The 12,735-nt window shown below is 30.9% G+C and overlaps 2 protein-coding genes and 1 long non-coding RNA gene across 3 annotated transcripts; all 3 read right to left on the bottom strand.

Moving 5' to 3' along the window:
* Positions 1 to 1,976: 1,976 nt before the first annotated feature.
* LOC130720116 (isoliquiritigenin 2'-O-methyltransferase-like) lies at positions 1,977 to 3,706 on the bottom strand. Its single transcript, XM_057570730.1, has 4 exons — positions 3,249 to 3,706; positions 2,822 to 3,135; positions 2,643 to 2,707; positions 1,977 to 2,540 (listed from the first exon to the last, which is right to left on the bottom strand). The coding sequence occupies exons 1-4, from the start codon at positions 3,686 to 3,688 to the stop codon at positions 2,244 to 2,246; spliced, it is 1,116 nt and encodes a 371-aa protein (XP_057426713.1). The 5' UTR covers positions 3,689 to 3,706; the 3' UTR covers positions 1,977 to 2,243.
* Positions 3,707 to 7,301: 3,595 nt separating this feature from the next.
* On the bottom strand, positions 7,302 to 9,042 carry LOC130720641 (uncharacterized). The gene is made up of 3 exons (XR_009013197.1): positions 8,822 to 9,042; positions 8,440 to 8,528; positions 7,302 to 7,534 (listed from the first exon to the last, which is right to left on the bottom strand). It is a non-coding gene; the product is annotated as an uncharacterized LOC130720641 (long non-coding RNA).
* Positions 9,043 to 11,697: 2,655 nt separating this feature from the next.
* LOC130720206 (uncharacterized) lies at positions 11,698 to 12,416 on the bottom strand. The gene has a single exon (XM_057570828.1). It carries the CDS (start codon positions 12,371 to 12,373, stop codon positions 11,906 to 11,908), a length of 468 nt encoding a protein of 155 aa, XP_057426811.1. The 5' UTR covers positions 12,374 to 12,416; the 3' UTR covers positions 11,698 to 11,905.
* Positions 12,417 to 12,735: the final 319 nt, after the last annotated feature.

The raw sequence follows: 12,735 nt of genomic DNA, 5'->3' as shown, positions 1-12,735 counted from the left end.
TAGTATATAATTGTGTATTGTATATAGTATAATAATAAGAAGCAGATTTTTGAGAGAAAAGAGTGGTTAGGTTCTAAAGTTCTAAAATGTAACTTAATTCTCGTAAGTTTATAACTTCTTCTAATTCCATGGACTATTACTAATGACTAATGAGTGATGGGTTATATTTCTTGTCATGCTTTTTTATAGCGAACATCTAATCCATATACAACTTAGCAGCCATTTTTAACTGTCGTCGTTAAGTCGTAGCTACGCTAAAATACGTATTTAGAATTAACATTTTTTATTACTAATTCCCTCGTACTATTGATTAAAGAAGAAAAATGACAAAAATAAATAAGAAGGTTTTCTTCACATAATTTATACAAATAATTATCAAAGAAGTGCAACTTTTTTTAAATGTCAAGTTAGGTCCCGTTTGGGAAAACAACTTAATCAAGTGATTATGGTCATAAGTGACCATAAGCGTTTATGACATAAGTGCTTATTCATAAGTTACTTTAATTTTTTATTAAAGTAAATTAAAAATAAGCTTTATTAGCATAAGCTTTTTTTCATAAGCTATCACGAGTAGCTTATTAAAATAAGCTCAAAATAACTTATGGTAGGTCATAAGTTGTTTGCATAAGCTCTCTCAAACACTTACACAAGCGTTTATGCTATCAGATAAGTTCAAATAAGCTCTCTCAAACGTAATATGTATCGCCACTCCAAGTGATGAGGATTGGCGGTACTTCTTTATTTTTGAAGTCGTGACGCTTTTATCTTTTTTCTACTTTCTTTGATAGTGACGGAAACAAATCCGTCACAAGATCCTGGTATAGTGGTATAATATAAAAGGAATTAGTGACGAAATATGTAGATAGAAGTTTTCCGTCACAAACAATATTCCGAGGCTAACTCTTTGCGACAGAAACATCCCTCTCAAACTTTCATCGCTATTTCTCATTATTCACTAGGATTTTGTGACGGATTAAGATTCGTCGCAAAGCATATTCCGTCGCTAGTTATGTTGCGACGGAAAGCTCTTCTACCCACACTCCCTCACTACCATTTAAAATATGAATGCACCTGGTTATGATGTTTTCTTTTTCTTTTTCTGGATTGGGTTGTAAAATTTCCTTGACTAATGCTAATTAATGCAGGTTGTGTTACCATTTCTTCTAGCTAGAATTATTTTGACATTCTACAAATATTTCTAGCTAAAGGTAGGCTGAATTATATATATTAACTCCAGGCTTTGGGTGATAAGTCTTCTATATTGGCCTTATCTTATGAAGTTTGCATCTACATCTTGGTCTAACAGCCTGTTTGGTAACCAATCGAATAAAATGAAACTGAAAAATGTTCCGTTCTGAGGCAAATAGAGAAACGAGATCCAATGAGATAACAAAGGGTCACAGTGTTCTTAATATATAGCTCACATGTTGAATTTGGGTAAACAGCTTAGACTTGTTATGTCTGATGAATTTTTTTCTGTACTGATAGCAGGACAACTTGCCAGACAAGTTTAGGAGGCAATGCGGCACGGGGATTCTAGTCTACTGATTCTAAGGTACGTATTTCTGCGTGCAAAGAGGTGATTCGAAGGTAATGTAGATGCTTAAGATGGTTAGTACCTTCTTACAATCTCTCAATCCTTTGAATCTATCAATGAAAATATGTTTTAAGTAAAATTGTCAGTTCATAAATATCATATTACTGATGGGTATCAAACCCAGCTGAGATAAGCCCATAATGAAAGTTGTAGAAAAGCTTTTGCAGACCTCTTTTGCTGCAAAAAATCATCTTGCTTCCTAGGTATTTGAATCAAATTTCAATGCAAAGGAAGGTGCACCCTCTTGGCATACTAGAATACTTGCAGTGAACCTTTTGGAAGAATTGAAGGTAGAAAGGCATGGAATAGAATTATCAGTTTCATTAATGCAATTTTGTCTGCATATATAATACTAATTGACTAGTGGAGTACATAACTCAAGAAGATGCAGGATCTTAGTATTAAGTCCTCCCAATTGCATTACTAGATGCAACTATATAATACTTCAGTGTTCTTAGGGGATTATAAGAAAGTCAGATTATTCCATTGTGCATAAAAGTCATAAACATTACATCGGGTATAAACATGGATCCCAATTGCACCCCACACGAGAGAAATAAACGAAAACTTTAATACTAGACCTGTATACTCTTAATTCTCACTCTGCTCTTATACTTTTATTTTAAGATTCTACATGTTGATCAACTTATTTATAAAACTCCATCATTCCCAAACTCGAGAAAGCGCGACAAGCAACATTAAATTTAGAAAATCCAGAGAGCTTGCACAGATTCTCATATTCTTTCTCAGTTCTTTCCATTCCACCAGCTGTGATGAACATGATATTGTCAAGACTAGAAACAAGTTGGGATTCTTCAGTTGGTTCTGGTTCTTCTGGCAATATTAACTCCACAACAATCACCTTCCCCTTTGGCGACAATGCTTTGTGACAATTTCTTAAAACTTGTACGCATTTTTCATCTGACCAATTGTGGATTACGGCCTACAGTCACGCCAACAAGGTCAGAAAACTATACTGATTAGATTTAGCACATTATGATTAATGAGGTCAAATAATTAAATCTATCAAGTAGCAAAAACTTACCTTAATTATTATGGCATCACCCTGTGGAACACTTTCAAACATATCACCTCCAACATGCTCAATCCCTTAACAAATACATAGTACTAATTAATAATAAAACACTGAAAAGGAAGAAGTAAGAAGCATGCTTATATCTATCATTTGACATGTTGATGAGTGATAAATATCAGGATATATACCTGGAATCAATGGTGCATTTTCAATCACCTGGGGCAGATCAAAATTAATTCCATTTATCAAAGGGTACTTGGAGATTATCATTTTGAGATTTTGTCCATTCCCACCTCCAACATCAACCAATGTTGATATTCCCTCAAATCCAGTATAGATTTCAAGTATTCTTTTCATCTCTGTTTCACACAGATCGCCCATTGCCTTGTTAAAAATTTGGTTCATTTTTGGATCCTTTTCCATGTACTGGAACATGGTTACTCCATGACGTTTCGTGAACCGGTCACTATCAGCATCAACAACAGCTTCCTTTAAGTTCAACCTGCAAGTTATGAACAATGAAGCAAGGGTAAGATTTTTTTTTAAAGGGGTAAAAAAATAATTATATATATATATATATATATATATATATGTTTAGGGACTCAAATCACTTACCAAACCTGTAACAGTGGTGGATAGCAGAGAAATGAAACAAATGAAGCCAAGTAGCCCATACTCGCACCAGGGACTAAGTATTTTCCAACTTGTGAGAGTCCATAAACTCTCTCAGTGCTACCATGTTCAGCGATGCGAGTGGAACAAGTAAGAACGGAGTAACTTGCAAGCAAACGCAGCATGCGTTCAAGCCTGTTAGGCAAGTCTGGGTGTTGGGTTGGCAATGGCATCTGAGAAGCAATTTCAGAAGGTGACATGAATGCACCAGGTGGTGTTGCTTTAGCTATGATCTCAAACAAGTTGAGTTCAATAGCAGCATTCAAAACTGCAGGGTATACTATATTAGTACTGAGCAGCAGTGCTGATAAGCAAGCACCATCCTCTGTTTGATTAGAGGAAAATTTAACCTGCTCATCTTTGATGGAATAGGAATCCCCCATATTTTCTAGTACTTAATTTTTCTGCTCTTAATGTTCTATTGGCTATCTTAGTTGCTTATATGTTGAATTGATGATTGCTCTTTTTATAGGCAAAACTTTGTGCTACATAGTAACGTGATAAGTGATAATTCATAGAGAAATTATACTTGTGCAATTATAAAAGAAGAGAAATAAGTAAATATTTTGTTAGAATATAATATAAAATCATTCATTTTGCTATTACTGAACAATTTAAGCTTTTGGGATAATTGATTATTTGACATGAGATCAAAGCCTCTATGACTAAGCGGTCCAGAGATCGATTTATGTCATTCATGTGCATTGTCCACGCTTCAAATCCAAACAAAACTCTTCCGTGAGGGAGTGTGTTAAAATATAATATTTATTTTTGGTGAATCTAGATATAAAATCATTCGTTTACCTCTTACCCAACAGTTTAAGTTTTTGACATAATTGGTTGCTTAACATCAATTAAAAGTATATATTTACAATTGCAATCTATTATAATCAATGAGAATAAAGGTAATTAATTCAAAATTTAAAATTCAAATAAAGTAAATTAAATCAAAGGACAAATATAAGGAAATTATTAAGACTAAAATTAAAGGATTATGTAGCATGCACTTGACAATGTAAACTTTTGTTTACATATGCATCCAATTGAATTTCGTCAAATCAGAAAAATATATTTCTGTAAAACAAAATCAAAAAATATATTTTTATTTTAATTAAAATAAAAAATGAGTGTATCTATTTCTTACATAACGTACATTTATTTGATGTCAGTATAAAATTAATTTACTGAAGGTACATATCATTAAACTCAATTATTATTTTTAAACAAAACTCAATTATTAATGGCTAAGCTAATACACCAACAGATTTCACGTGTTTATAATCCAAACCAACGGCACACTTGATGCGACTATCCTTTTTTTTTTAACACTAGTAAGTTACCCGTGCATCCGCACGGGTCGCGGTCGGTCGACTGCGATCGATTTTACTTAACAATTTTTAAATCGTTTAAATTTAACATAAATTAAATATTAAATAATTTTATGACGTGTCGTTTTTTTTAAGTTTTTTTCATAACTAATCTCTATATAATATAAAAAATTATTAAATAATAATTTTAAAAAATTATTAGTTTTGTTAGCATAGATCTTTTTCCCGTTAATTGATAAAATTGTTTATGTAACCATTCAAAAAATAATCTATTAGTTAATAAAATTATATATTTATTCATTAAAAATAATTTTATATGAAAATTTAATGTATAGTCACTCTGAATAAATAAAGATATAACTAATCTCTATATAATATAAAAATCCTAAGAATTTCTTAAAATAAATAACTTTCATTAGCATATATATTTTCCCTGTTGATTCATGAAATTATTTATTTAAACAATGAAAAATAAATTATTTAAATAATTTATTAGTTTACCAAAATAAATTATTTATTTAATAACTAAAAATATTATTTTATATTAAAATTTAATGTATATTAACTCTATATTAAAGTAGATTTAAATTACCTTCATAACATATAAAATTTCATTAGGAAGAATTTAAAAAAAAATAATAATTCTTGTTAGAAGAAATATTTTTCCCATTGATTTATGAAATTATTTATTTAAAAAATAATTTATTTACACACCAAATAGTTTAAATAATATTCAAATTATTTAGTAAAGTTTAAAAATCATTTTATAATAAAAGTTAATTTTATTTCTACTTTTGTCCTCGAATAATAGCTCAAGTGGTAAGAGCTAGGAGACATATCGATTAAGCGGGATCAACATATGGACGGTGCAATTTATCTTTCCGATTCACAAAAAAAACTTTGTGTAAATGAAAATATAACTAATCTCTATGTAATATAAAAGTTATTATGTAATATTTTTTAAAAAAATAGTTAGCAAGGATACTTTTCCGTTGATTAATGAAATCATTTATTTAAACGTTGAAGAATAGTTAATGTAAATAATTTATTAATTATCCAAAATAAAAGTTAACTTTGTTTTACTATTGTCCTCGAATGATAGCTCAAGTGGTAAGAGTTAAGAGACATATGAATTACGTGGGAAGGTCTATGGATCAACATATGGAGGGTGTAATTTATCTTTTCGATACACAAAAAGAAAACTTTGTGTAAATGAAGATAGAACTAATCTCTATATAATATAAAAATTATTATCTAATATTTTTTAAAATTTGTTAGCCAGGATACTTTCCCCGTTGATTAATTAAATTATTTATTCAAACGTTGAAGAATAGTTAATGTAAATAATTTATTACTTAACCAAAATAATTTCTATTGTAATGAAAATAATTATTTAAACTTTTTTTTTGGTAACATGGTCAGGCAAGTCCCCGAAAAGCAAAAAGCTACACGACATGAACTCTAAGGGAAGCAAAAGCCTCAGTCGCGTCCTGGTACAAGAGATGATGACATTTAATCAACAGAATATCCAGGATGTGCACTCCAAAACCAAAAACATGAGCCTATTTATTTAAACTTTGAAAAAATAATTTTATACTAAAACTTAATATAAATTAACTATGTATAAATGAAGATATGTCAATCCCTATATGATATAAAAAATTATGAGATTAATTTTTATGCATTGACGGTGTAATAAATTTTACACAATCATTCAATCACATCTCTCCATTTTGGTAACTCATAATTAAAAAAATTATTACTTTAGCTAGCATAGATAGTTTCCCGTTGATTATTTATTTAAACATTGAAAAATATTTTATTTAAATAATTTATTAACCAACAAAATTAAATTATAATGAAATTATCAATTTAAACTTCGAAAAAATAATTTATAATTAAATTTAACGTAAATTAACTCTGTATAAATAAAGATATGCCAAGTCCCCATAGAATAGCTCACGTGGTATAAGCTGAGGGACATATGGGTTTGGTAGGGGGAGGTCCAGGGATCGATTCCTGGCGGGTGCAATTTATCTTTCCAATGTACCAAAAATGATATGTCAATCTCTATTTTAGGTAGCACTGATATTTTCCCGTTAACTTTGAAATTTATTTATTTAAATAATTTATTAATTTAGAAAAATAATTTGATTATAATTAAATGAATTATTCTTTTAGTTAGCCACTTAGTGTAGACATTTTCTCAATTGCTTAATCACATTATTTATTTAAACATTAATAATATGGTTTATTTAAATAATTTATTAGTATATGAATTTTTGTTTAAGAAATACTATTTTTATCACACTTAAGTGTGTGTACCATTTAGATTTCAGTTACTTTCAAAACTTTTAACTTGAAAGTGTTTTCAACTCAATGAAGGAAATTGTTACTTCTACTTTTGGATTCTTAGAATGTGCATAAAGTTGGTTAGATACATTTTTATACTGAAATCCAAATATAGCCTTCTAAGTTGAGCAAATAATTTTTTGAAGTAATACTATGTAAATATGAGATTCTAGTTGTAAAATTTAAAATTAAAAAAAATCATATAAAAATACATCATTTGACGATAATGAAAGAACCATGTAAGTATTTTTATTAAACTCAAGTCAGCTTTTTAAATAAGTTATTTCTAAAACAAAAGTTAGGGGAGAAGAATAGCTAAAAAAAATGAAATTGTAAGATTAATATAAATTATAGTAGCAACTAAACAAACATGAGAAATCCAATTATAAGTATACTAATAATGACCAAATAGAAAGCATCCTTTAGAGTGAGCCAATATTTTCCGTAAATCAATGTTGTACTTGAAGAACCATATAATGGCTCTACCATAACAGACCATTATCTTCATCATCATGCCTAATAGTCTTCTTCCACATGCTCTCCATCTTCCTGCCATAACACAATTAATCAAACATTATAGTGAAACCAAAATCATCTCCACAAATAGATCAACCATTTTTTTTTGGTAAGCAATAGATCAACAATATATAGTTATATGTTAAACTATGGAATCCAAATTACGGAGTAGTATAACACTAATCAAAATAACTAAAAGAATAAAAAAAGTAGCATCACAAAGTTGACATTAAAGCACAATAAGTTAGCAACTATCAAATAGAACCAATAATTAGGACCCAGACCATAATGCCAAAGAGATAGAGCACCCGGACATTCTCATAATGTGGGAGCATTTAGTTACTTCATGAACAAACTTCAAGAGGTAGACATTGTAATATGAATATAGTCCCACTAAATTCATCATTTACTATATAGAAATTCAAAGAACAATAGAAACAAAAGAATAGTCATCTCTATAACACTAAAAAAAAGACATTTGAGGCTGTCACTTGACAAATTAGAAGAGAGCAGCAATGACTTATTGCAAAAAGTGACAAATCCAAAGCTATCACTAATGAAAAGTGATGTGGAAAAACTAATGAACAAAGAAATAGAAACAAAAAGAACAAAGAGAACTAATTCTAGCTAACAGTAAAGGGATATAAATGTAGATTACAAGTAGCATCTAGTACACAATATTGCTATATAGCTTGGGGGAAATCCAACAAGAAGCATAATAGGAGGATGTTAACCAATGAATCAGCTAGATTAAGGCAAATTAAGTTCTTCATCACATCATTTATAAAATTAAGATCGATGAGTACAACCAACATTGGCATTCCACGTTTCAGAAGCAAATCCCGCAACTAATCAATCACAAAGAAAAATTAATTATCAGTAGACTAAAGATTATAATAGGCATGTGGTGAATCTTTCATGGTCTGCTTTACTCTTACGCAAATCTGTGGATCTTAGGGTCAGCGATCTTCAGATTTAGCACCGAATTCTACTTCCCATGGCTCTTTCAAAAGCAAACCTTCAGATGCTAGCAAAAAAAGATCAAAGCATTCTTCAAAATCTAATAGAACAGAAAAAATATCAAAGCTTTGTATTCAAAGAAGTTGTAGCAAACTATGTCTCAAACACAAAACTGTGAGAGCAAGAGTAAATCATTATCAATTAATAGCACACAAATAAGCTCAAAGATGAAGGCTTCAAAATGGAAAAAGAGATGGAATAACTCAAACACCTTACGGTACCATTCCTTTGGGGATCAGGTTGGATTCAGTTTTCACAAAGAATCAAGCAAAGGTTAGAAAAAGAGGAGATGGAACTAACCTGATGCAGAAGATGTAGAAAGAAAAGTGGGATAAAAAAATTTCAAGAGAGATGAAGAAGACGGAAGCAAGGAGTAAAGAAGTGAAAGAGAAAAATGAGAAGAGATAGGGATTTTTTTTTAATATTTCCCTTTCCAATTGATGGTGTGACTGACATGTGCAGCTTTATTTCATTTCAAAGTTTTTTGAAATTTTTCAGAAGAAGAAGAGCGGGAAGTTAAAAGAAGAAGAGTGTGGGTACTTGAAATAAGAAGAAAACTTAAAATAATCCAGGAAAAATGAGAAGGTGACACGTAACCCGGAAGGGGTTTCTTTTCTTAGAGTATATTGATATTGATTACTAACATGCATATAGATGTTCACACCCCACGTTAGTTATTACTCTTTCCTGGAAGTCCTAAATAATATATTAAATAAAAATAAAAAATTAAATAAATTTGATATCATAAAAAATAAAAAAATAAATAGGTTGGTGGGGAGGTCCAAAAATCATTCCTAAATGATGTAAATTATCTATCCAAAAATAATAATATTTTTTATTTTTGAACACGTTAGAGGATTTGGAGATATTCTTAATTTCAACATTGGTTGTCAACGAAAAACTAAAATAAAACATAATATAATTTATGTAACGCATGGCATTATATTAACTTTTTTTTTTGGTAACATGGTGGGGCTGGGCCCCATTATATTAACTTTCTAAACATAACAACAGCTAGGGAGTTGGGTTTGGAGCCCCACCCCTTAGGCTTTGCACCCCACTAAAATAGATACGGAATTTAAATTTCCGTATCAATACGGAAAATAAAATTCCGTATCTGTTTTAGTATATAATGAGTGGTTGAAAATGTGACACGCATGCTTAAATACAGTACGGAATTTTAAGTTCCGTATTCAATATGGAGAATACGGAACTTTAAATTCCGTATTTGATAAAGTGGGGTGCCAAGCCCCATAGGTGGGGTGCCAAACCCAACTCCCCAACAGCTAGCACATGTCTCTAGAATTCTTCAACACCGACATGGAAAAATATTTTAATACTCCCTCCTTCCATTATAAAATGGTTTTGTTTAAGAAAATGCACACGGTTTAAAAGTTCATTAATTGATATAAAATTTGATTTTAAACACTCATATTTATAGTTAAATTTTATTAAAGAAAGAGAATGATGGTTATTCTGTCAAAAAAAAGAGAATGATGGTTATTGGTCAAGTGATAGATGAGAATTGCGATTGGTAAGAATTGGAGGTGGTAGGTGAGAGATGCAGTATTAAATGAGGGTATATATGGAAGAAGATATGATAAATAGTCTTGAAATCTTAAAACAACAACCATTTTGGAAAATTTGTGAAAATCTAAAACAACAACTATTTTGGAACGGAGAGAGTAACTTCCAAAAGAGTGTCGATTTTTTACGTTTAAGTTGGAAATTCATTCGGAACATAAGAGTTCAATACATCAAAGATTGAATACTCGCCCAAATAACAAAGGAGTAGCCCTAAGTTCTCCCTTACCCATGAAGTATTCAGATCCAAATGTCGTAATGATGATATGGCGAGGCACTAAGACACGCTTAGTCTTCATACATCAAACAATGTATTGTGAACTGGTTAAACGCTTCCTAATTGAAGGCTCGCCTAATTAGTGTTTAAATTGAACGGTCTACATGTAAACAATCTTCACACGCGGTCAAGGCTTAAAGGCCAAGGATGCTAAATCAAGGCCCTTCTAAAGACTTCTTGGTTGGCAAGCCATCCTTTTAAAGCGGCGAGTATTTCCTTCCAAGCAACTTGTCCTCTATTTTTATGAATAAATCTATCCTATTGGACGATCAAGCAATGCATCATCCTACAACATGTATGTACACTTAGGCCACGTATGTATAAGGCGCAAGTCCAAATAGAAATTAGGTTTAGGGATTGAGTGTAATTAGTAAATTACCCATATTCATTTGATTTTATATAGACTATACATATGGCTAGTTTTAAAACCTTCAATTTTTGGTAGGTTTAAGCTTGGTCCCGACTCCCGACACAAGTACTTTTTATAGTAACGATCCTTTCTATATTGTATTAACAATCGAAAAATGGTCAAAAGAAAAAATTCATATTTGACTGGGCTTCTTCCTATATCTAGAATTCCATTGGGCCCATAAATGATACACCGGAAGAATCTTTTGAGTCTTCCAATATCAATAGGTTGATTGTTCCGCTCATTATTTTCCAAAAGAAAAAAAAGATCTTCAAGAGATCTTTTCTGGATCCGAAAGAGAATACCTAGGTTCTCCCAATAACTAAAAAGTGTTGTTTACCTTACATGAAAACTTCCATGCGTAAAAAAAAAATTATTTTAGTAAAAAAACATGTTACTATTTAGGAGTTGTATAAGTTACCCATATAGTAGCCTAATAATATTTTGACATGTGTTTTAGAAAATTTTAAGTTATGATATATCAAAATATTATTTTGTAGTGATTTTATTTACCCAATATTTATCTTGGGCACTTATACAACTTATAAATGTTAAGGGAAACTTTTTCTTACACAATTGCTATATCGTGGTCCAACTAACATCAGTTACAAAGCCCAATTCATTATCTGTGTATAAAGAGAGGGCCCCTCTCGCCCTAGCCATAACCCATATAATTTTTAAAACTTATGGGTTATAAGCCATGACCCATAAAAAAAAGCCATGTGGTATAAGTAGGCATAAGAGGGTCGGATAGGGTGGGTCATAGGCCATAACCCATTACAACCAGTAAGTTGAATCAGCTTTTTTTAGGACTTTATCAAAAGCTATTTCTATTGAAAAAAAAAATCAAAATCAAAAGCTATTTCTACATATATGATATATGTAATTACTTAATCTTATCCAAAGCCATTTTTTTGGGAACTAAACTTTCTCTACATACAATCAATCACTTTTACATATGCAACATCAAATTGTATGAACCATAATTTGAGCACTGATTAAGCTACTCAATAGTATACTGAAACATTTCTAAATCAACTTCTAATTAACAAGACAGTTTTTTTTTTCATAAAGAAAAGAAAGAACAATCAATCTTAACCCAAGGCCAAAAAAATTAGAGTATTCTCTTTCTGGGTTTACCTTGAGAATTGTTGTGGGAAAATAACTTCTTGAAGACCTTCACAATGACTACTATAAACCTATTCTTACTTTGAAAAAGAGCAGCATTGGTCTTGGCAACTGATAAAGCTGTAGCAGTACTTCTGAATTGAACCACCTCCCTTGAAGAAGAGGGAGCATTAAGCCTTATTGTTGAAGACAAATCCTCATTGAAAACCTCCCACAACAAGTCCATTGTTTGGACCTCTTCATCTCCTAACCATGTTTTTTTCTTTCCATTTTGGCCCTTAGAGACCAGTTTTGCTCCAAAGCAACCTTGTTCACATCTTTTCTTTTCTTCTCTGGGGACTTGGTATGGATTAGAAGAGACTGTTATTGGCAATAGATTCCACAGAGGAGGTGAACCAATGCTATGTACACAAGTGTCACCGATTTTGGGGAAGCTGAAGTCTTCTTTTTCCATTGCTTATTGGCTAATCAACACTTTGTCAAATACTAGAGAAAGATCAGAGATATTGGAATGATGTGTTTTGGGTTAGGTTTGTAAATTGTAAAGGGCTTTAGTTCAACTGCTCAACTTACATTTGAGAGGAAAATATTTTTCTGAAAATCTTTCTATAATTGATTTTAAAGACATAATCAATTATGGAGAGAATTGTGAGTAGTTTCTAGTAGGCGTCAGAATTGATTATAAAAAAAAGATGCTATGAGATAGTTACAGGGCCGTACATACCTAAACACAATACAAGGCAAAAACTATATAAGACAGTCATTCAGTACTCATCATCTGCTTCATGTGACTTTGATCATACATATCTCTCCTTG

Source organism: Lotus japonicus, chromosome 5, assembly GCF_012489685.1.
Source record: "Lotus japonicus ecotype B-129 chromosome 5, LjGifu_v1.2".
NCBI classification, from domain to species: Eukaryota; Viridiplantae; Streptophyta; class Magnoliopsida; order Fabales; family Fabaceae; genus Lotus; species Lotus japonicus.
This window is presented reverse-complemented; position numbering and strand designations above follow the sequence as displayed.

Coding starts and splice junctions, on each gene's coding strand:
- LOC130720116 (XM_057570730.1), bottom strand. CDS start 3,688: ATGGGGGATTCCTATTCCATCAAAGATGAGCAGGTTAAATTTTCCTCT. Junction 2,708..2,821: donor AAATGCACCATTGATTCCAG/GTATATATCCTG, acceptor GTATTTGTTAAG/GGATTGAGCATGTTGGAGGT. Junction 2,541..2,642: donor GTGATGCCATAATAATTAAG/GTAAGTTTTTGC, acceptor GCGTGACTGTAG/GCCGTAATCCACAATTGGTC.
- LOC130720206 (XM_057570828.1), bottom strand. CDS start 12,373: ATGGAAAAAGAAGACTTCAGCTTCCCCAAAATCGGTGACACTTGTGTA.